The 21,335-nt window shown below is 44.0% G+C and overlaps 1 protein-coding gene across 3 annotated transcripts; it reads right to left on the bottom strand.

The window, feature by feature from the left end:
- Positions 1 to 3,255: 3,255 nt before the first annotated feature.
- CEP20 (centrosomal protein 20) lies at positions 3,256 to 20,170 on the bottom strand. Of its 3 annotated transcripts, XR_013337353.1 has the most exons (6): positions 20,124 to 20,170; positions 16,633 to 16,830; positions 14,283 to 14,367; positions 9,695 to 9,831; positions 6,651 to 6,774; positions 4,809 to 4,981 (listed from the first exon to the last, which is right to left on the bottom strand). XR_013337353.1 is itself a non-coding variant. In XM_077773307.1 (5 exons), exons 1-5 carry the CDS (start codon positions 20,149 to 20,151, stop codon positions 4,905 to 4,907), a joined length of 525 nt encoding a protein of 174 aa, XP_077629433.1. In that variant the 5' UTR covers positions 20,152 to 20,170; the 3' UTR covers positions 3,256 to 4,904. The 3 variants fall into 3 exon arrangements, 2 of the variants coding, with proteins under 2 accessions (XP_077629433.1, XP_077629434.1); XM_077773307.1 differs by lacking the exon at positions 6,651 to 6,774 and having other exon boundaries at positions 3,256 to 4,981; XM_077773308.1 differs by lacking the exons at positions 6,651 to 6,774; positions 9,695 to 9,831.
- Positions 20,171 to 21,335: the final 1,165 nt, after the last annotated feature.

The raw sequence follows: 21,335 nt of genomic DNA on the forward strand, positions 1-21,335 counted from the left end.
TCTCAGAAGGAGTTTCACAGTGTCTTACAAAACCAGACATGTTCTTTTTTTTTTTTTTTACAAATAGTTTATTGTCAAATTAGTTTCCACATAACACTCAGTGCTCATCCCCACAAGTGTCCTCCTCCATGCCCATCCCCCCTCCCCCCCACATCCATCAGTCCTCAGTTTTTGTCAGCATTCAAGAGTCTCTCATGGTTTGCCTCTCTCCCTTTCCCCCACCATTTCTGCCCTTCTTCTCCCCCTTGTTCCTCCGTCAAGTTCCTCCTAATCCTCCTATACGTGCAAACATATGATATTTGTCCTTCTCTGCCTGACTTATTTCGCTCAGCATAACACCCTCAAGGTCCATCCATGTTGCTACACATGGCCAGATTTCATTGTTTCTCATTGCCATGTAGTATTCCATGGTATAGATAAACCACATCTTCTTGATCCATTCATCTGTTGATGGACACTTAGGCTCTTTCCATGTTTTAGCTATTGTGGAGAGTGCTGCTATGAACATTGGGGTACATGTGCTCCTATGCATCAGCATTTCTGTATCCCTTGGGTAAATTCCTAGCAGTGCTATTGCTGGGTCATACGGGAGTTCTATTGTTAGTTTCCTGAGGAACCTCCACACTGTTTTCCAGAGGGGCTGTACCAGTTTACATTCCCACCAACAGTGTAGGAGGGTGCCCGTTTCTCCACATCCTCGCCAGCATCTAGAGTTCTCTGATTTGCTCATTTTAGCCACTCTGACTGGCGTGAGGTGGTATCTCAGTGTGGTTTTGATTTGTATTTCCCTGATGAGGAGGGATGCTGAGCATCGTTTCATGTGACAAAACCAGACATGTTCTTAACATAGGACCCAGCACATCTTACTCCTTAGGACTTACCCAAAGGACTTGAAAGTTTACGTCCATACTAAAGCCTGCACTTGGTTTACAGCAACTTTATTCGGAATTGTCAAAACTTGGAAGCAACCGAGAGGCTATTCAGGAGGTGAATGGACAAACCGTGGTACACGGAGCTGATGCAATATTAGTTGGTGCTAAAACCAAACAAACTCTCCAGGCATGAAAAGACATGGAGGAAATTGTAGGTGGATATAACTAAGTGAAAAGAAACCAGTCTGAAAAGACCAAACGCTGTAGGGCTCCAACTATATGACATTCTGGGAAGGCAGCACTAGAAGACAGTCTGTCCTTTTAACAGGGAGGCAGGGGGGAGGGGATGAATGGGCAGAACACAGGACGTTTAGGGCCGTGAAAATACTGTGTATGATACTATAACGGTGGATGCACGTCATTATACATTTGTTCAAACCCAGAGAATGAACAGCACTGAAAACGAACCCTAATGTGAACTATGGACTTGGAGTGAGAATGTGGTCAGGGTGGGTCCATCGATTGGAACAGATGTGCCACTCCGAAGGGGGGGGTTGNTGTGGGTGGATATGCGGTGTATGGAAACTCTCTGTATGTTATATTCAAGAAATAAGCTCTGCTTTTTTCAGAGGTAGCTTTACTTGACCTTTACTTAAAAAAAAAAAAAAAATTAAAGAAGACCACACAATCCTTGCAGAACGGTTGTTACAAAAATCAAATACCCAAGTGGCTGGGAAGGACTGTCCTAAATGCCTTTAAAGGCATATTCTCACAAATGTTAATCCTTTGTGTACACTTGGCTTTATGTTAAAAGAACACATCAAATTTTATATAATCACACAGGCATGTGAGTCATATACAAATACGTTCTTGCACATAATTATAAAGCTATTAGTTTACCCTGTGCAAACATATATGCGAAGCTAAATTTATCATCTTCAAACACCACTTCTGTTCCTGCTTGGTTTTTTAACTGCCCAAATTTTAGGTTTCCGCTTTTCCTAAGTCTCTCTTCAGTCCCAATTCCCATCCTATTTTTGTGTAAATCCAAGTTTTCTCCTAAAACTTCGCTGTATTTCTGGAAGAGAACCTCTAACAACGCATGAAAACCACCAGCAGCGAGGAACTGATTTAGTTTATGAGTTACAGGACAACAGCTCGGTGGGTCCTCTGTGTTTACATCTGTCTTTTCTTTCTTTGTTTTTTCCATTTGTTGTTGTTGTTTTTACTGCCTCCGCCCACGCACCCTTTTCAACTACTGGCTTATAAATTTACTGACACAGTTCAAATATCCTGAGTATAAAAATTTCTAGAGCAGATTTTTCTCAACCTAAGTTCCTTTGTGGAAATCATAAAAATCTCATAGTTTTTTACAGACACATAGACCAATGGAATAGAATAGAGAACTCAGATTTGGACCCACAAATGTATGGCCNGGAAACGGGCACCCTCCTCCACTGTTAGGGAGAATATAAACTGGTGCAGCCCCTCTGGAAAAGTGTGGAGGTTCGTCAAAAACTTAGCAATAGAACTCCCCTATGACCCAGCACTAGCACTGCTAGGAATTTACCCAAGGGATACAGGAGTGCTGATGCATAGGAGCACATGTACCCCAATGTTCATAGCAGCACTCTCCACAATAGCTAAAACATGGAAAGAGCCTAAGTGTCCATCAACAGATGAATGGATCAAGAAGATGTGGTTTATCTATACCATGGAATCCTACATGGCAATGAGAAAGAATGACATCTGGCCATGTGTAGCAACATGGATGGACCTTGAGGGTGTTATGCTGAGCGAAATAAGTCAGGCAGAGAAGGACAGATACCATATGTTTGCACGTATAGGAGGATTAGGAGGAACTTAACGGAGGACCATGGGGGAGAAGAAGGGGGGAAATAGTTGGAGAGAGGGAGGGAGGCAAACCATGAGAGACTCTTGAATGCTGAGAACTCAGGGCTGATGGGAGTGGGGGAGGGGAAGGGGGTGATGGGCATGCGGGAGGGCACTTGTGGGGACGAGTACTGGGTGTTATATGGAAACCAACTTGACAAACTATTTAAAAAAATAAAATCTCATAGTTTTTTGAAAAGAGGTGGTTTTAACTTTTTCCAAATATAAAAATAGAGTACTAGGTTCTTTCAAACCCCTAAGTGCCCCTCACCCCCCTGGTTACAACACTGTCCCCAGCCAGCACCGGACACCACCAGCCCCTGAAGAAGAGTAAGTGCGGCCGGGAAGTGCACACACCCCGGGAACAGCTCCACCCCGCCTGCTGGCGACCCTGCAAGAGGCCTGGGAGCGGCTCCAACCACCCCTCCCAACCCTCCCGTGTCCACCTCTTGATGTCCCGATAGTCACAGGAATAGCCTTTGCACAAAGATGAGTTGCTTCAGTGTTTTTTATTAAATGATACATCCCAAGTATCAAAGTGGCCTCGGTGCAAACAAACGACAGGACCAGGCAGACAAAAGCACCACGGACTACACGTGACAACTGTTTAGCTAATTCTGTTGCGATGATTTTGTATCAGTCTCTGAGATGATGAACTCCAGCATTTTTTCTTAATCTAGTCCCGCATGATTCTAATTCCTGAGGGAAAGCTGGCGTCCACTGCAACGTCCTTGGGTGTGAACCAAGCCCTCTGAGAAGAATTCAGATATTTATACCCCCACACCCAATACAATGGAATCTGTATTGTTACCAGATACTACAGATTTCATTTAAAACTGGAAATGAGCCCTGATAGCACTTCTCTCTCTCTCTGTCATTCTGGCTGGTCAAGAGGGCTGCGCCAAGTCCCCTCGCCTGTACAGCAGCGCTCCAGGGGGCTTCCTTAACAACTTTCTGTGCTCGGGCAGAAGTTCTCGGTAACGTGTAAGGACTGAACACTGACCGCCACACAGAAACTCCGAAGTGTCAATAGCTTCCGAAGGCAGCACCACATCAGCTCCTTGGAGACGACACTGGCGCAGCTCCGGCCGGGCCCACGCTCCCCGCAGGGGTGTGTAAGCCGAGCGCTGTCCGTGAGTGGCGGCCCGCATTCCCCTGCTGACTGCGGAGCAGGTGTGGTCGGGCACCAGTCTGGGGGTCCCGCGTCATAAAAACGTCTTAATAAATAGCAAAATGGCATTTTAGAGAGAGCACACTAAGAGCTCTTCGCAACATTTTCATCCCAAGAACAAAAACGGACGTCCAGGAGACCGCGAGAGCCCGAGCCGGCCCGGGGGCCCCCAGGCAGCTCCTCTCCTTCGGGAAGTGAGGCCACACCGAGGTTACACGAGGCTGTCGCTTAAAAAGCGATTTCTGGTGTTTCTCCTAAAGCCTGTCTCTTCATGCTTACTCCACATTCTTTATATAATAAACTCTTTGTTTCACTTACAGAAAAATTAAAAGAATTATTTCCCCCTCTACCTTTTAATTAAATCTTCCAGTAGAAGCCAAAATGATCCAAGGAAAGAAAAGCTACATTGTTACCTAGTTTAAAAGTTCAAATTTAGATAGTAATTCAGATATTTAAACCTAATTATAAATGGTTATCTGAAAAATCACTAAACATAGGGGGAAAAAAACACAGTTTACAGGAATTAGTTTTCTCTGGCTTTAGTATTCTTTTAAATGTTTCCTTAGAACATGAATCCATTTTTCTACAAATCCACATAATTCCAGCCTGAAGGAAATTTCATTAATGTAATTTTGTTAAAGAGCAGAGCATATGGCTATAAAGACCTGAATTTTTTTTTAAGAATATACAGTGTACTAAAAAATCCCTTCAGTTCTCCCAAATTTAAAAAAACGTTATCACACCTTCTAAAAACAATGTTTTTTTCTTTCAAGTCAAATCCAAGTAGCTAGAAGACAGAGTCAGCTTTTATTCACAAAAGTAGAAAAACAGGAAGCGCTAAATGTTTCGCACAAACTCGAATTTCTACAAAGTACAAATATCAGCGATGTATTTCAGTAATGGTGGGAGAATAAATATGCTACCTAATACACACAATTTTGAGACAAAAGATGCCCCGGATGGAAATGTCATCTCTTCGCTGCTTGAGAAACAAGATGATCTTCATTATTAGTAACAGTCCCCTTCTCCTTTCTTAGGTGGTCATCTGAAATTCACAGAAATAAAGGTCAGTACTTATCCCAAGTCAAAATAAGCAGTGTGCACACATACTACATGTATTCTGAGATATTATATATTGAATATTGTAGGAGTTCTTTTTTTAAAAATAGATTTCAAATGTTTATTTTGGGGGGCGGGAGAGTGGGAGGGAGAGAGGAGCAGAGAGAGGGAGACACAGAATCCGAAGCAGCTCCAGGCTCCCAGTTGTCAGCACAGAGCCCGATGCAGGCCTTGAACCTGTGGATCACAAGATCATGACCTGAGCTGAAGTCGGAAGCTTAACTGTGCCACCCAGGGACGCCTGATATTGTAGGAGTTCTTCAGGTGGCTCGGGACAAAGAAAGGAAGTCACCATTTTTACAACATTACTGAGGAAAGCAGAAACGGTTGGTACTAAAGACTCTCTCCAGCGTGGAATGCGAGCAGCCCAGAGTGAACCCGCAAATAAGCAGTAGGTACAGACTCCTCTTACGCCCTATGTAAGGAATGGGATTCGCAAGCACAGTCCTCCGTGAGCATGCTGAAGGGTGCCAATGTTCTTCAACTAAGAAACAAATCTTTCTTCAAACAGAAGGGTCTCTCAACAGCACCCTCGTGTGGCCAGAAAAAAACTAGCAGTTTCCATCTTCCTACCCGAATCAGCCAAGTATCCAAGAAACTAGAAAATGTTCTCCAGTCAAAATCACAACAAAGCTCTGTGAGGGTTCAGAAGACCCCAGAGCCCCAGTGACCACCCCCTGTGCTCTGGCAACAGAAGGAGCCCTCATCACTTCTGCTCAATTTTGTCATGGGGGCAAAGGGGTGGAGGGCAGAAGTGTTCTAGAGCAAAAGAAATGCAACACCAATGCAATGCAAAGACTAAATTCTGAGTGATTGTGAAAAACTGAAAATATTCCTCAGACACTTTTTACAATGGAAAAAGCCATTTTTAAGACAATTTTGATGACAGGAGAGAAAGAATACCAATTTAGGCAGTTGTTAGAAATCTGCATTTTAGCACCACAAGCACATACTGGATCTTTTTTCTTTAATATTTATTTTAATTTTTGTTTACTTGTGTGTGTGTGTGAGAGACAGAGAGAGAGAGAGAGAGAGAATGAGCACGAGCAGGGGAGCGGCAGAGAGAGAGACACACACACAGAATCAGAAGCAGGCTCCAGGCTCTGAGCTGTCAGCAAAGAGCCTGACGTGGGGCTCGAACCCACAAACGATGAGATCATGACCTGAGCGGAAACCAAGCACCGGATGCTTAACCGATGGAGCCGCTCAGGTGCCCCGGGACCCTAATTCTGAAGGCAGGCTGGCTGTACGCCGAGTGCCATGAGCCCACGGCAGCTGGTCACTCACGAAAGACGGAGACCCCAGGCCTGGGTTACAGATGACGACCACCCTCGTTTTAGGCAGCTTTGCTGGACAGAACAAAATGGAGACCACACCCAGTTGAGGTTTTCTGGAAAAGCACTGTAAAGAAACGAAGTACGGCCTGCATGTCCTTCCCAGGTGTGCAGTAAAGCTGCGCTAATCATTTCTGCTGTCACAGCGCAGCTGGGTTTTGTCTGCAGCGAGAACTACTCTGCCTCCAATATCTGAAGCGCTAATACCAGCGGCACTAATGGGCTGGTTACCATTCCAAAGGGGAGTGTGTCCGCACCCACCCTGTGAGTCTTCAGCAACTGAGAGCTCTCCGAGAGAAGTGCTTTCACGCTGGCCTGCTTCAGGCATGTGTCCAAATAGAAGAGAATTTCATGTTCACGTTTTCTATTTCAGGTGGATGGGCTTCTGTGGAGATCAGGTATTGTCATCTGAAGAAGAATTACTATAATATCTTCATAACCTTTTCAATGTCAAACCAAACACATTTTCATCAAACGGCGAGCTAGAATCCAGAAGTAAACAGAATGCTCGTGTGCGACAAGGACAAAATGCAATTTTGGGCTGATAATTCCTCACAGATCATTGCGAAAAGAGTGCACTGTTCCCAAGAAAATGTTTGCTGGTCAAGAAAAATAATTTGCAAAATCACTGCTCTTCTATTAGTTCAGCGGCGATCCTCATTTCTGAGTTTTCCACAGATGGGCACCCAGAGGCTTATGGCTTGAATTGGAGTTTCTGAAGGCCCCAAAGTAACTAATGCACTCTCCTCCCTCCCTCTCTCTCTCTTTCACTCCCCAGCCCTCCATCCCTCTCCCTTCCACTCCCCAGCGCTCTTACCTCCCAGGTGTGAAGCTACCACTAGCTATTCTGTGACCCACATCTCAAAAAGAACAGAACTCAGTTAAGAAATACTGTTACTTGTAACTTTGTTATTAGTCATTAGGCATGAATGAGATGGGGGGCCTGGGTGGCTCAGTCAGCTGGGCCCAGGTTATGAGCTCACAGTTCAATCCCCACGTCGGGCTCTGTGCGTCAAGCTCAGAGCCTGGAGCCTGTTTCCGATTCTGTGTCTCTCTCTCTCTCTGCCTCTCCTCTGTTCATGTTCTGTCTCTCTCAAATATCAACATTAAAAAAAAAAAAGCTTAAGAGCGGGGCAAGCACGTGGATGGAACTGGAGAGCATTATGCTAAGTGAAGTCAGTCAGAGAAGACAAATAACATATGATTTCACTCCTATGTGGAATTTAAAAAACAAAACACATGAGCAAAGAGAAAAAAAAAAGAGGCAAACCAAGAAAGAGACTCTTAACTAGAGAGCGCACACTGTCAGTCACCAGAGGGGAGATTGGGGGGGGGCGGGGGCGGGGGAAATCGGTGATGGGGATGAAGGAGGGCCCTTGAGATGAGCACAGTGTACGCTTGAAAAAAATAGAAATAAAAAGCATACAAGGCAGGAAAGTTATTTCTCAGGAGATTATTTCTCCTTCTGGGAGAAACTACCCACGTCGTGGTTTGCTGCTGAGCGGTGTCTGTGTGTCCATCACCCCGGTGGCGATTACACAGAGCAACTGCCATCGTCATATCACCTGTAGGCGCGGGAGCTGGCAAGGCCTTTTTGGCGGGGAGTCGGACAGTATCTTCCCCACTTTTTAGCATGTCCCTGCTCTGAACCAGCAACGGAATTCTGGGCACCCACACAACACAAATACCCGTGCGGGCAAAGAAGAAACTCTATGCTGCAGTACGGTGAACGCCAGCAACTAACACCACAGAGGCGCATGAGTAAGGGGCGGTCAGCAAGGCCACGAGCGACTACACGAGGCTAAGAATGAGGTCCGCGTCGGTCTCACGTGCCGACAGGACAAGTGACGAGAAGCAAACTACGGGCTGACACGCAGACACTGAAACACACAGGAAGTGAGTCCCACCTGCGAACAGGGGCCTCCCCTGTGGAAGAAGAGACACGAGGAGAGAGACACGAGGGAAGAGGCTAAAGCAAATTTTACACCACATTATTTGACTGTTTCGAGATGTGCTCGTGCACGTGTTTTGGTCTAAGTACTTGCTGAGCGGGAGGCACTACTGACAGTTGCTCAAAAGCCCTGAAACATGGAGGCAAACGGCAGTCGGACGTGCTGATGTGGCTAAAAATGGTGAGCGAGTCACCTACCCTCACAGTCTCGGTTTTCCCAAGTGTAAAGTGAGGAGGCGGCAATGATTTCCTTTTCAACGGCCCGTCGGCTCGGCTGGGCGCTCTCAGATGAGATGGGCGCTCCTCAGGAAACCAGCAATCCCCTCCTTGGGAGGTCGACTTGCCTCACCAACACCTCCCTTCCAGATCGCGGGAGACACAGCGAGTACTCGGCATGACTAGCACTGCCCACAGCCGCTTACAGAAACTTCCATGGGCGATCTGTGTTTTAGGTGTTCCCTACCAGCTTCTGTCCACATTCTAGAGCTACAGCTGTTCTGTCCATCTGCTGCCTGAGCCACCCCCACCCTTGACTGCCCTTCTTAGAAAGAGGTCAACTCTACCAAAGCTGGAAAGCAGCTGATAAACCACTCCATTCAGATTATGAAATTGAGAGCCTATTGCTGATGTGAGCCAAACAACAGAAAGCTCATTTTGAGAGCAAACGCTCTGAAAGAAACCGAGGCTATTCTGCTAACAATCTGTTACATATAGGTAACTGCCAGTCCTCCTTAAACAATATTCTAAAAATGCAAAGGACACAGAAACCTATGGCTTCTCTATCTGTATCATTCTTCACTCTAAAACCGGGNTGTTCAGTAGACCAACAATCTAAGCCACTCCAAAGAGTACAAATCTATGTGAAAATCAGGTTTTCCCAAACTTCTGTAAAGAAATAATATTGAAGAATTCTTTCTGTCCAGTCATTCCCCTCAAGACCCTCCTTCCAAAACGCATTTTTTTTTTTAATTTTTTTTTTTAATGTTTTATTTATTTCTAGGAGAGAGAGAGAGACAGCGTGAGCAGGGGAGGGTCAGAGAGAGAGGGAGTCACAGACTGAAACAGGCTCCAGGCTCTGAGCCGGCAGTCAGCACAGAGCCTGACGCGGGGCTCGAACCCACGAACTGCGAGATCATGACCTAAGCGAAAGTCGGACGCTTAACCGACTAAGCCACCCAGGCGCCCCCCAAAACGCATTTTTTAAAGGATGATAAGTTCACAGACTAAAACTGTATTAGGTATAAGTGCAATTAAATTATGACTCAAAAGCTCAAGAAAAACTATTCTGGAGAGAAAAATATTTAAGAAGATATACTTGCTGACAGCAAAATGATACACTTCAGGAAACTCATACCCCTTTGCCTTCTTCCGCTAGGATGTCTGCCAAGATGTGGGTTTGGAGGCCGCAGTGAAGAGCCTCTCAGAGACGGACTTTGGAGATCCTCCTTAGCTCCATGCAAGAAATGAGCTAAAATGCCATATAAAAGAGGTCTACAGCAGGAAGAAAACCAAAATCGATTAAAATAGCAGATACAGGACGAGCTTAAAACAAATCTCTATTCTTTATGTTTATTTTCAGAGCGAGGGAGCGAGCATGCACCCACAAACCAGGAGGGGCAGAGGGAGAGAGCATCCCATGCAGGTTCCACACTCAGCACAGGGCCCGACTTGCGGCTCCACTGGACCGTGAGATCACAACCTGAGCCGAACTCAAGAGGTGGGCACTCATCCAGGCACCCCAAAACCTCTACTCTGTAAGGCAGCCTCTGCCCCCCAAAACGGCCAGATAATTCTCTGTACTTAAAGAAGGTGCAGGGTTATTATCCAATTCGCAAACTATTCATGCTTTTTCAAATTTAAGAGTACCATTTAACTCGAAAGACAATTTAAAAATCCAGAGAACTCGTGTTACCAACTTAAACATCATCTAAACTGAAATACAAGGTCAAACAATACACAGGAATTCAGCTTTTCAACTTTAAAGTGCAGCGTAAAACCTCGCAGTACCCAGCACTGTCCGACACACAACAGGTATTCAGTAAACACTGGATGGATAAATCCTTGCTAAATTAGGTCATATGTCTCCAGAGCCAGGCTGCCTGGGTTCAAATCCTGGCTTCACCACTTGACCTCAACAAGATTCTTAATGTCCGCTCCTCAGAAACGTTCCTTCCTCTGTAAATGAGGGTAAGTGCAGTCCTTACCTCCCAGGGCTACTGTGGACTAAATGAGCTGTTTTATAAGATGCCTCAACCCTTGTGAAAGGAATAGATCTTATGATCCAGGAATATGAAACAGGTCTTTTTGTTCATTTTTAAACCAATGGGTCCCAAAGAGCTAAATGGCTCAAGAAGATTTTTAAATTTAAATACTTTTGCTCTTCAATTAACATTGGTAAAGTTTTAAGATTTAAAATTTTAAGATTCAGATATCCTTAAATGTTATTAGAAAATATACAGCTAGCACATTTAATCCACAAATTCATGGATATTAAGGTTTTTTTTTTAATACAAGTGAAAAACGGAGAATTTTTTTCAAGATCAGCCTTATAATACTGTATTCGCAATGTTAAAACACAGAAACTCTGAAAACTAGTTTTCTTCATAAATTTGGAACAAATTCATTTGGTGGCATGGCCTGACCTAACATAAGGCTATTTTAGACTTTATCCTACTTTGTGTGAAAATTCTTAAGTTTCCCTGAAAAAGATGAATGTGTCTGTGGAGAGCTACTCTACACTCACACAGGCACATGTAGCTAGAGTGCTGGGGGTGCTTCACCCGGCTCTACAGAGTCGTAACTGAGAAACAGAATTGTACAGTATTTAAACCGTATAGTGTGGAAACGGGACACTCACATACACACACACTGCAAGGGAATTCCCCTCAGCGAATTAAGTAACATATCCATCACCTCATACACTTACTTCTGTAAGCGTGTGTTACTTTTGTGGGTGAGAAAATTTGAATTTTACAATCCATGTTACTTTTTAAAATCTGAGAACTTCACCATGCAAGTGTTTTTAAACAAAGCGGTGTCTTTTAAAAAGCAAAGTGTTGGCAGTTTGAAGCGTTAAGTTGGAAAAGAAAGTGACTGGAGACAGAGGGAACTGATGGAGGCTTCCCAACAACGCAGGACGCAGGGCGGGAGGTGGGAGCGGGCGGGGGAGGTGAACCTGCAAAGTGAGCGGTGCAGGAAGGAAGCGGAGCCACAAACGTCAGGGACTCTGAGTCGAAGCCCCAAATGCTACACGAGACGCCTATAAGGGGGGGTTAAGGAGATGAAAACAACAGATTTCACTGTCGGACACACGGAGTTTGAGAAGCCAGCAGAAACGTGGGCCCACAATTCAGGGCGCGGGTTAGATTTCAAGCCCAGTCACCAGCAGGGAGGCATCATCAAAGCCGTGCAAACTGGAAAGAGCGGCCGGGGGACAAAATGTGGTTTTGTTAAGGACAAAACTCGAGTGGTCACAATTTGAAGGAAGCTTAGGGGAGCCTGTGAAGAAACTGAGAACACTGTTAGGAAAAGAAAAACCTACATAGTAAAGGATCATAAAAGACAAATGACAACAGGGGTTTTGAGGGAGAAAAGTCAGTATTACAAAATGCCACAGAAACTCCAGGAAAACGGAGCTTCTCATACTGGAAGTACACAGCACAGAGCTGCTCTGGTGCTGGGGCCTTGGGACCGAGCGCAGGATAAAGGCGGCATGTGACCCTGGGGCACTCACCATACACAGGCTTGTGGGAGAGTTCAATTTAACTGGTAAGTCATTTTAACATTTTTACGGTAGAACAATCATACCATGAAGTAGAAGGAAAAAAATTCGATAAAGGTTTAGAAAGAGAAAACCTAAGACTTCAAAGGTATTTCTTGCTAAGGGAAAGGATCCTTTGAGGCAAGTCCCCTGGCCTCCTAGGGACTTTTTTTTTTTTTAATGCCACTAAGGGATTCTCTAGAAAAAGTTTAAGCAACGCTGAAGTAGGAAAAGAACCAACAAACTACTAGAAAGTGGTCACCCTTCCTTTCAAGAGCACAGCTCCAGTATAACCGCTGATGGGAGAATTTAACATGCAGAGAGAGCAAAAGAGACACAGTAACAAAATGAAAACAGACGGCTAGTTTTCACTGAGTACAGTGGTGAAAACGAGTTGTCTGGGTTTTAGGGGGATCCGAGTATATTATTAGGTTGAAGTGAAGGAAATAATCGGGAGGAAGAGTTCAATGTAAGGAAACAAGTGATAAAACAAAGCCTCAGAGGGAACAAAAAAAAAAGGGGGGCGGGGATGCATCAAGAAGCCAAGAGTGAGCCATAGCAGGACGGTTGCTCAGTTCTCTGAAACCACGGGAATTCCACTCCAGAGAGCAGACGTCTTATCCTGTTTATGGCTACACACCTCGCACTTGGTGCAGTGTTAGACACACACCCGAACCAAATAAATACCTACTGAATTAAGATGAAATCAAACCACCACTATGTGATTATGACTCCAATACAATACTATCTAAAAATGTATTTTTAAGTTTTTATTTTAAAAAATATTATTAAAAAATGTTCTCGGCACAAAAACAGACACTCAGATCCATGGAACAGAATAGAGAACTCAGAAACGTGTGGCCAACTCATCTTTGACAAAGCAGGAAAGAATATCCAGTGGAATAAGACCGTCTCTTCAGCTGGTGGTGCTGGGAAGACTGGACAGGGACATGCAGAGAATTGAACCTGGACCACTTTCTTACACCAGACACAAAAATAAACTCAAAATGGATGAGAGACCTAAGCATAAGACAGGAAGCCATCAAAATGCCAGAAGAGAAAGCAGGCAAAAACCTCTTTGACCTTGGCCGCAGCAACTTCTTACTCAACACGTCTCCAGACATAAGGGAAACCAAAGCAAAAATGAACTATTGGGACCTCATTAAATAAAAAGCTTCTGCACAGTGAAGGAAACAATCAGTGAAACTAAAAGGCAACTGACAGAATGGGAGCAGATATTTGCAAACAACATATCAGAGAAAGGGTTAGTATCCAAAATCTATAAAGAACTTATCAAACTCAACACCCAAAAAACAAATCATCCAGCAAAGACATGGGCAAAAGACATGAATAGACACTTCTCCAAAGAGGACATCCAGATGGCCAACAGACACATAAAAAAATGCTCAACATCACTCCTCATCAGGGAAATACAAATCAAAACTACAATGAGATATCACCTCACACCTGTCAGAATGGCTAACATAAACAACTCAGGCAACAACAGATGTTGGCAAGGATGCAGAGAGAGAGGATCTCTTTTGCACTGCTGGTGGGAATGCAAACTGGTGCAGCCACTCTGGAAACCAGTATGGAGGTTCCTCAAAAAGTTAAAAATTGAACTACCCTATAACCCAGCAACTGCACTACTAGGTATTTATCCAAGGGATACAGATGTGCTGTTTCGAAGGGGCACATGCACCCCCATGTTTATAGCAGTGCTATCAACAATAGCCAAAGTATGGACATAGCCTAAATGTCCATTGATGGATGAATGGATAAAGATGTGGTACGTATACGATGGAATATTACTCAACAATCAAAAAGAATGAAATCTTGCCATTTGCAAATTTGTGGATGGAACTAGAGGGTATTATGCTAAGTGAAATTAGAGAAAGACAAATATCATGTAACTTCACTCATATGACAACTTTAACATACAAAAGAGATGAACATAAGGGAAGGGAAGCAAAAATAATAGAAAAACAGGGAGGGGGACAAAACATAAGAGACTCTTAATACAGAGAACAAACAGAGGGTTGCTGAAGGCTTGTGGGAGGAAGGTGGGCTTAATGGGCAAGGGGCTTAAGGAATCTACTCCTGAAATCATTGTTGCACCACGTACTAACTTGTATATATATTATAAAAAATAAATTATAGGAGGGAAAAAAAAAGGTCTTACATTGTGTTATCTTTTGATTCTTCAAATGCATTTAGTTCCCGGATGAGAAACTGTCTGTCCAATGGAACTACAGGCTGACCGGATTCTGGAGGAAAAACCAGGAGTCCTTATTCATCTAAAAAGCACATATGATTTTGATAAGAACCACTTACCAGGTATACAGACTTCCAAATTTTGGAAGACTGACGATGGCACATACCAAGGCAGACCCAACAGTATGCGAATTTATGGTTTTAAAAATATTTGTTTTGTTACATGCATAACGTAATAGAGTTTAACATAAATTCATTTTTCAAATCCCTCCATTTTTGCCTGGGACCATACTATTTCTCATACGGGACTTCAGAAGTCTTTTTTGGAAGAGGCTTATAAATTAAACACAGAATAGTAACAATATCCATCTGGGAGCAATAATTCTAGAAGTAAAATTAACCCAAATCTGAAATGCTGGCAAGGACACAGGCTAACTGGATACTCTCAGCCACTGCTTTGCTGGTAGGAGAGGCAAAATGGTACAGCCACTTTGGAAAAGGGTTGAGCCGTTTCTTACAAAGGTGAGCATGTACGCACCACACACAACCTCTCAATCCTACCCTTAGCTCTTGACTCAAGAGAAATGAAAGCTTACGTTCACATAGAAACTTGTGCGAGAATGTTTATGGCAGCTTGATAACCGCCCAAAACTAGAAACCACTGGTGATAATGGATGAGATCGGCACAGACATACAAAGGAATGCTGCTCAGGGGAGAAATACAACACAGCTGAATCTCAAATGCATTATGCTAAGTGAAAGGAAGTGGACTCACAAGGCTACTTCCTGATGGGTTCATTTATATGACATTCTGGAAAAGGCAAATGACAGGTACAGAAAACAACCGATCAGTGCCTGCTAGGGGTGGGGGTAGACAAAAAAGTGGACTACAACAGGGCACAGGGACTTTTTTGAGGCAATAACAATATTCTCCATTGTGACTATAACTGTGGTGGTAGTTACACAACGGTATGCGTTTGGTAAAATTCATAGAGGTGTACACTCAACGAGGTATATTGTCCTGTTAATTATACCTCCGTTTTTTAAAAAAGCCAAGACACTGAATATGAAACTTGACTTGACACTTAATATGATGGTTACTACATTTCATTTTAGGGAAACCCAATCTAAGACCTCATTCGTTGTATTTTCATCAGTTTCTTCTTCTCTGAATACTAATGGTATATGGAGCCATCTGTAACAGACTGAGCAAAGTGGGTACTGATACTGAAGATCCTTAGGCCACTAAAAATCCTGGTCTTTATTCAGTTAAGGTATATGCTTAACATTAAATAAGACATCTAGAGTATCAATAAAAGAGCTATTAAATCAATGTTCCAGCATCTCAAAGAATTCATTCTCTCTTCTAAAATCTACTTCACAGGGACGCGTAGGTGGCTCAGTCAGTCAAGCGTCTGACTTCGGCTCAGGTCATGATCTCACGGTTTGTGGGTTCAAGCCCTGGGTCGGGCTCTGTCCTGACAGCTCAGAGCCTGGAGCCTGCTTCGGATTCTATGTCTCCCTCTCTCTCTGACCCTCCCCTGCTCACGCTCGCGCTCTCGCTCTCAGAATAAAAACATTAAAAAAATAGTAATAAATTAAAAAAAAAATCTACTTCATGACCTCTTTTCTTTGATGAAGGATGAGACAGTCTTAAAGCACAGAGTGAGCCTTAAGGCAGGCAATCAAATGATACACGTGCCACCCTTCCAATTCCATTTCTTCCCCAGTGCAGAGGAAAGTCTGTCTTGACTACCGTGCATACCTTCCAGTTCTTTACTTTCTTCAGAAATAAAATTTAACAGACAAATGTCTCTAACTGTCCATCTCCTCCCCCTCAATACCACTTCTCCGAGTTTTCTCACTGGAGTTTACCTTCCTAATTCTTTTTAAATACCATGCTTTTACACACATTTGCATATATCCGTAACCTATAATAGTAGCAATATTTTAAAGTTTTGTCTCTAGTGTTTATTTTTAATAAAAAAAAGTACATCAAAACTGTATTTTTAAAGCATATATACAGAAAAAAGCTCGCAGCAAACAAAACGTAAACAACTGCTTATTCTCAGCATCAGAAATTACAGATGAATTTTCAAAGTATGCACCTAGTGTTTAGTTATTCATTCTCCCCTACAATGCAGTAAACCCCAGGAGCTTATCCAAGCTATGGAAAGAACCCATGAGACGTGTATGTCCCTGTCACTCGGATGACACTGTGTGCTAACGGAAGTCAATTTCCAGCCTAAACATTTTCTGAGAAGTGAGGGAAGGGAAAAAGCAGATTCTGTTTCACCTAAGTAACAATAGCCTCTTACCTGATATGAGGACAGATGCCGTATACTTATATTTGTTGAATTCCAAATACTCCCGAATTAATTCATTAATTAGAAGGTTTTCATGAGACAGTGGCGGTCGGGGCTCACTTTCATCATTCAGGGCATTGAAAACTTCAGCTCGGATCCTTGCTTTTAAATGCCCTAATACTCCTCTTTTCTCCAAGGTGTCCTTTAAAACTGTTAAACACAAAATATTAGGTTTCAATTATAGAATAAATTTGGTCCTTTTTTAAAAGATTTTTTATTTTTTAAGTAATCTCTACATCCAACACGGAGCTCAAACTCATTCAAAGTCTTGAGATCAAGAGTCACACACTCCACAGACTGCACAGGCCAGGCACGGCTCAAGGCTTAGGCATACTCTGAAGAAAAACGTGTAACTAGAAAATGGCCTAATAGCCATTGTTTTCATCTAAACAGTGTGCCAAATGGAAGTTATCCAATTAGCTACCACAAGTCATGTTTGTGATAAATATATAAAGTTCTCAAGTTGCAATTTGCTATTTTAATATATTTAAGCAAGTTCAAGTTTATCTTTCCAACATCATCACTGTCAGAAGCTACAGTCTGACACGCATCTTTAGTGAGGGAGGAAAGGGTAGCACAGAATTACGCTTAGCTTACTGGGGCCTGAAATTAACCCTACTGCCTCGTATGTTTTCAAGAGTGTTTAGCACTGCAGACAGGTTCTTTGTGTCACTAAAAATCTCTGGTCTAGAAAGGTGACTAAAGACATAAAAGGAAGGAATATGTTGTCTTTTGATAAAAACCTTCAATATCCCATTTAGGACAAAAAGGTGTTTTGGGGTGGCGGGTGTTTGTTTTTGTAAGACACTTACAAGTTAATTTCCTAAAAAACAGCAGGATTCTGAAATTATAAGCCTAGTTAGAAATCTAGCACCTGGCTCTATCACTGGCATCTTAAGGAATTAGGCATATATATGTTAACTGTAATCCAACTTCTTGATGAGCAAGAGTCGTACTGCAGTACCAGTTATGATAATGAGATTTAACTATAAATATTAGTATTGATACTGAAGGGCATTGGGCTGAACTGGCATCATTCCTTGCAGTGATCTGGAACCTTCTTTCACACTATCCCTAAAGGCTAAGTAACGCAGACAATGAACACATCTCACCTACAGTGTCTAGAACATAGTAAGAGCTCAAAAACTCTACCTGGGAGCATTATAATACAGTGTCATATAATACTGGTGTAATAAACATAGTTTAATACTGTACTGTGCCCTACCAAAGGCACCAAATAAGTACATCAAAATAAAGAAAATTCATCAACGGAGCCCAAAGAGCTTATCCATGTGATTATAAACATAAAATTCCTTTAAACTTTAATAGACAACAGCAAAAACCTGGGTCATCTGATTCCATTACAGAGGTACCATGTAGGCTAAATTTTAACCTTTCTTGCTCCTTGTTTTTAAACCATCCCTTCAACCTATTCGGCAGGCGTGCCAGTAGTTATCACGCAATCAGACTGTGTAACAGGCCCAGAAAGGGAGGGCCCAGCCTTATCAGTCTCAGGGTCATCCACAGCCCCGTTAACTCCATCTTTGGAGTTTGATGGAGAGTTTCCGCTGCCCATGATCCTGTCCCAGTGACTGTATCTGCACACAGCACAGCCTCAAAGTCAACAGAGAAATGCGAATTAATGAAGCTGGAGTTGGGAAGACTAGGCCGCCAGCTCCCGCCTCAGGTGCCCCCAGGGGCGCCCGCTCCAACAGGATGAGTTCTACCTTGGGAGGCGGAAACAAGGGAGGTGGGAAAACGTGAGGCTTCAAAAGGGTAAAAGTCCATACAACGTAGGACAATTGCTCGGGAGACACCGTCAGGAAGTTTCTCGTGGACACAAAGCAAATTCAGAACTGGACAATGCAGAAAAAACACACAGGGCTCCCTAGATCTGTGCGGGACACTCCTAACCCCCAGAGTTACATCTTCTTTTGGGGTTCCGTATCATTTTGCCCTTCCTATTATCGTGTTTACAACACTACCCTGTAACAACTTCCTCAGAAAGAGGTTCTTAACTTGCATTAATATCCCAAAGTATCTTTACCTTTTTTTGCTTAAAGAAGTTTATTTATTTTTGAGAGCCAGAGTGAGCAGGGGAGGAGCAGGCAGAGAGAGAGAGAGAGAGAGAGAGAGAGAGAGAGAGACCCCCCCCAAATCCCATGTGGGCTCCAACTCACAACCGCAGAATCATGACCTGAGCTTAATCAGGAGCGAGGTGCTTAACCAACGAGACCACCCAGGCGCCCCGCCCCTTTCTGCCCCCTCCGCGAAGGATCTTTGAATCCTCTGAAGCTGGGGCTTGATTTTAGCTCAGGTCATGATCTGTGTGAGTTCCAGCCCCCCATCAGGCTCCCAGGTGGCAGTGTGGAGCATGCTTGGGATTCTGTTTCTCTCCCCGTCTCTCTCAAAACAAATAAAATTTAAAGAATCTTTAAAAAAAAAATCCTCTGAAGCTGATGCAGTATCACATGTGTTATATATTCCCTGCGGGGAGTGAGATCTTATTCACGTGAAGTCCGTTAGAGCTGATAAATGCAAGGCTTTTTTAGGACTGTTCCACCAGCCCAGCGCCCAAATACACATTCCTGTCCATGCTTCCTGCATCCTATTCTCAAAGAGATTCAACCCCTCCCTGCCACATCTTTAAGAATTACTGCTTTGGATCCCAAGTTCCCTGAAAACTCAACTGGTTTAATTAACTGGGTAGCAGGATCACCCAGGGATTAAGACCTGGAGTTCAGGTGCGGCTGATCTACGTTCTCACACTGGGCCTCTTTCTAGCGAAGTTACTTTGGGCGAGCTATTTCACCTCGCGGCGCCTCTATTTCCCAGTCTATAAAATGGACATAAGGTTGTTACACAGAATCTATTACGCAATAGTGGGGCCGGGCAGTGCCTGACACTTAAGGCTCTGTTACTTATAATTACTATCATTTGGACATTCGCGTCAAAGCCAACGGTGAACAAAAATGTTGCCAGCTTCACGGACTCGGATCTTAATGGCCAAGCAAGGAAACTTCCTACCTCCAGTGTTTCCCAATGGAGAGCGGATTGTTTTAAGGATTCAGTGATAATTAACCAAGGGTTTGGGACTGTACGTAACCCCAATGACGGCTGTGGGTACCGTAATCATGCAGTCCCAAAGGAAAGGAGTGCCCCAAAGCCTCGGCCCGAGAGCGGTCTCACAAATGCGCCAGAGGCCCGACGTGCAGGAATGCAGACTCCTCGGGCACCTGCGGGTCCCGCAGCTCCGGCTCCAGCTCAAAGCCCGTTTCAAACTGCCCCAGTGCGACCAGCTTCCCTTACACAGGGCCCGGACCCGNCCCCCCCCCCCCCCGGAAAGGCTGACTCTGTGTCTCGCGCGCGCTCCTTTCGTTCCATCCTTTGCACGGGAGGAAGGACAGACGCCTCCCACCCGCAAACGTCCCACGCGCACTCACCAGCCTTCAGCTCGGCAACAGTCGCCATTTTTCAACCGCCGTCAGGGGCGCCTCTCTGCTGTGCGCACGCGCAGCTCCGCCCCCCTCTGCGGCATGGCCTCCAGCCAATAGGTGCGCTGCTCTCCCTACACTCGGTCCCGCCCCTTCCAGTTTTCTCTCTCTCGAATTGGGTGGGTGGGGACTCTCCAGAGGGATCTCACCAATCAGCGAGCTCTCTAGGTGTGAGGGTAGAGGGAGGAGGAGCCAGGAGTAAGGCATCCTTTAGCTTTGCAGGCCGGTGGGGCTTTAGTGCTTTAGTTTACTAACCCTCCTAAGATCTGCCCACTGGTCCTCTCTGCAGCCTCAGGTACTAACTGTCAATGGTTACCATGTAGTAAGCCTGTGGTTCTCAAACTTGAGCGTGCCTCAGTCGCCTTGAAGACTTGTTAAAACAGATCGCTGGGTCCCACTCCTGGGGTTTCTAATTTAGTCCATCTAGGATGAGATCCGAGAACTGCATTTCTAACAAGTTCTCAGGGGATGGCGATGCTGCTGGTCTGGGGATCACACCTTGAGAACCCCTGTATTAAGTACTTACTACGAGCCTAACAGTGTGCTAAATCCTTTACTCACATTGGCTTATTGATTTCTCTATTATTACTCGCATTCTAAAAGGAGACAGCTGAGTCTTTGATAACTGAGCAGGCTTAACCAAGATCACCAGCAAATGGAGGTAAGATTGGAATACAGGCCTCTTGCTTTTGAGGCCTGTTTTCTTCCACTGACACTTAATACTGGGTAGTACACATGAGGAGTCCAAGAGCTATCCGTGAATAATTGATGAACAAATAAACTCTACGATCCCAGTTTTGTACCCAAAACCTACCCAGTGGGAGGTTCTGTGATTCCAGTGAGGAATCCAGTTCTGTGCTTCCTTCCATTGCAGGTCACAGCTGTGACCTAGATCCTAGAACAGTGTTCTTTAAACTGCTAGTCTTTATCCGTAGTAGGTTTTGAAATCTATTTGAGTGGCTCCCAGTGAACATATTTTTAATGAAATGGAATAAACAGCAAACAAAGAAATACTGTTTTCTGAAACTTTTGTTTGAGTTATGATGTATGTCCTGATTCCTGGTGTATTTTTTTAATTAAAAATTTTTTTTAATATTTTTTTTTCGAGAGAGACAATGTGAGAGGAGGAGGGGCAGAGAGAGAGGGAGACACAGAATCCAA

This window comes from Crocuta crocuta, unplaced genomic scaffold (assembly GCF_008692635.1).
Source record: "Crocuta crocuta isolate KB4526 unplaced genomic scaffold, BGI_CrCroc_1.0 scaffold16, whole genome shotgun sequence".
Classification (NCBI taxonomy): Eukaryota; Metazoa; Chordata; class Mammalia; order Carnivora; family Hyaenidae; genus Crocuta; species Crocuta crocuta.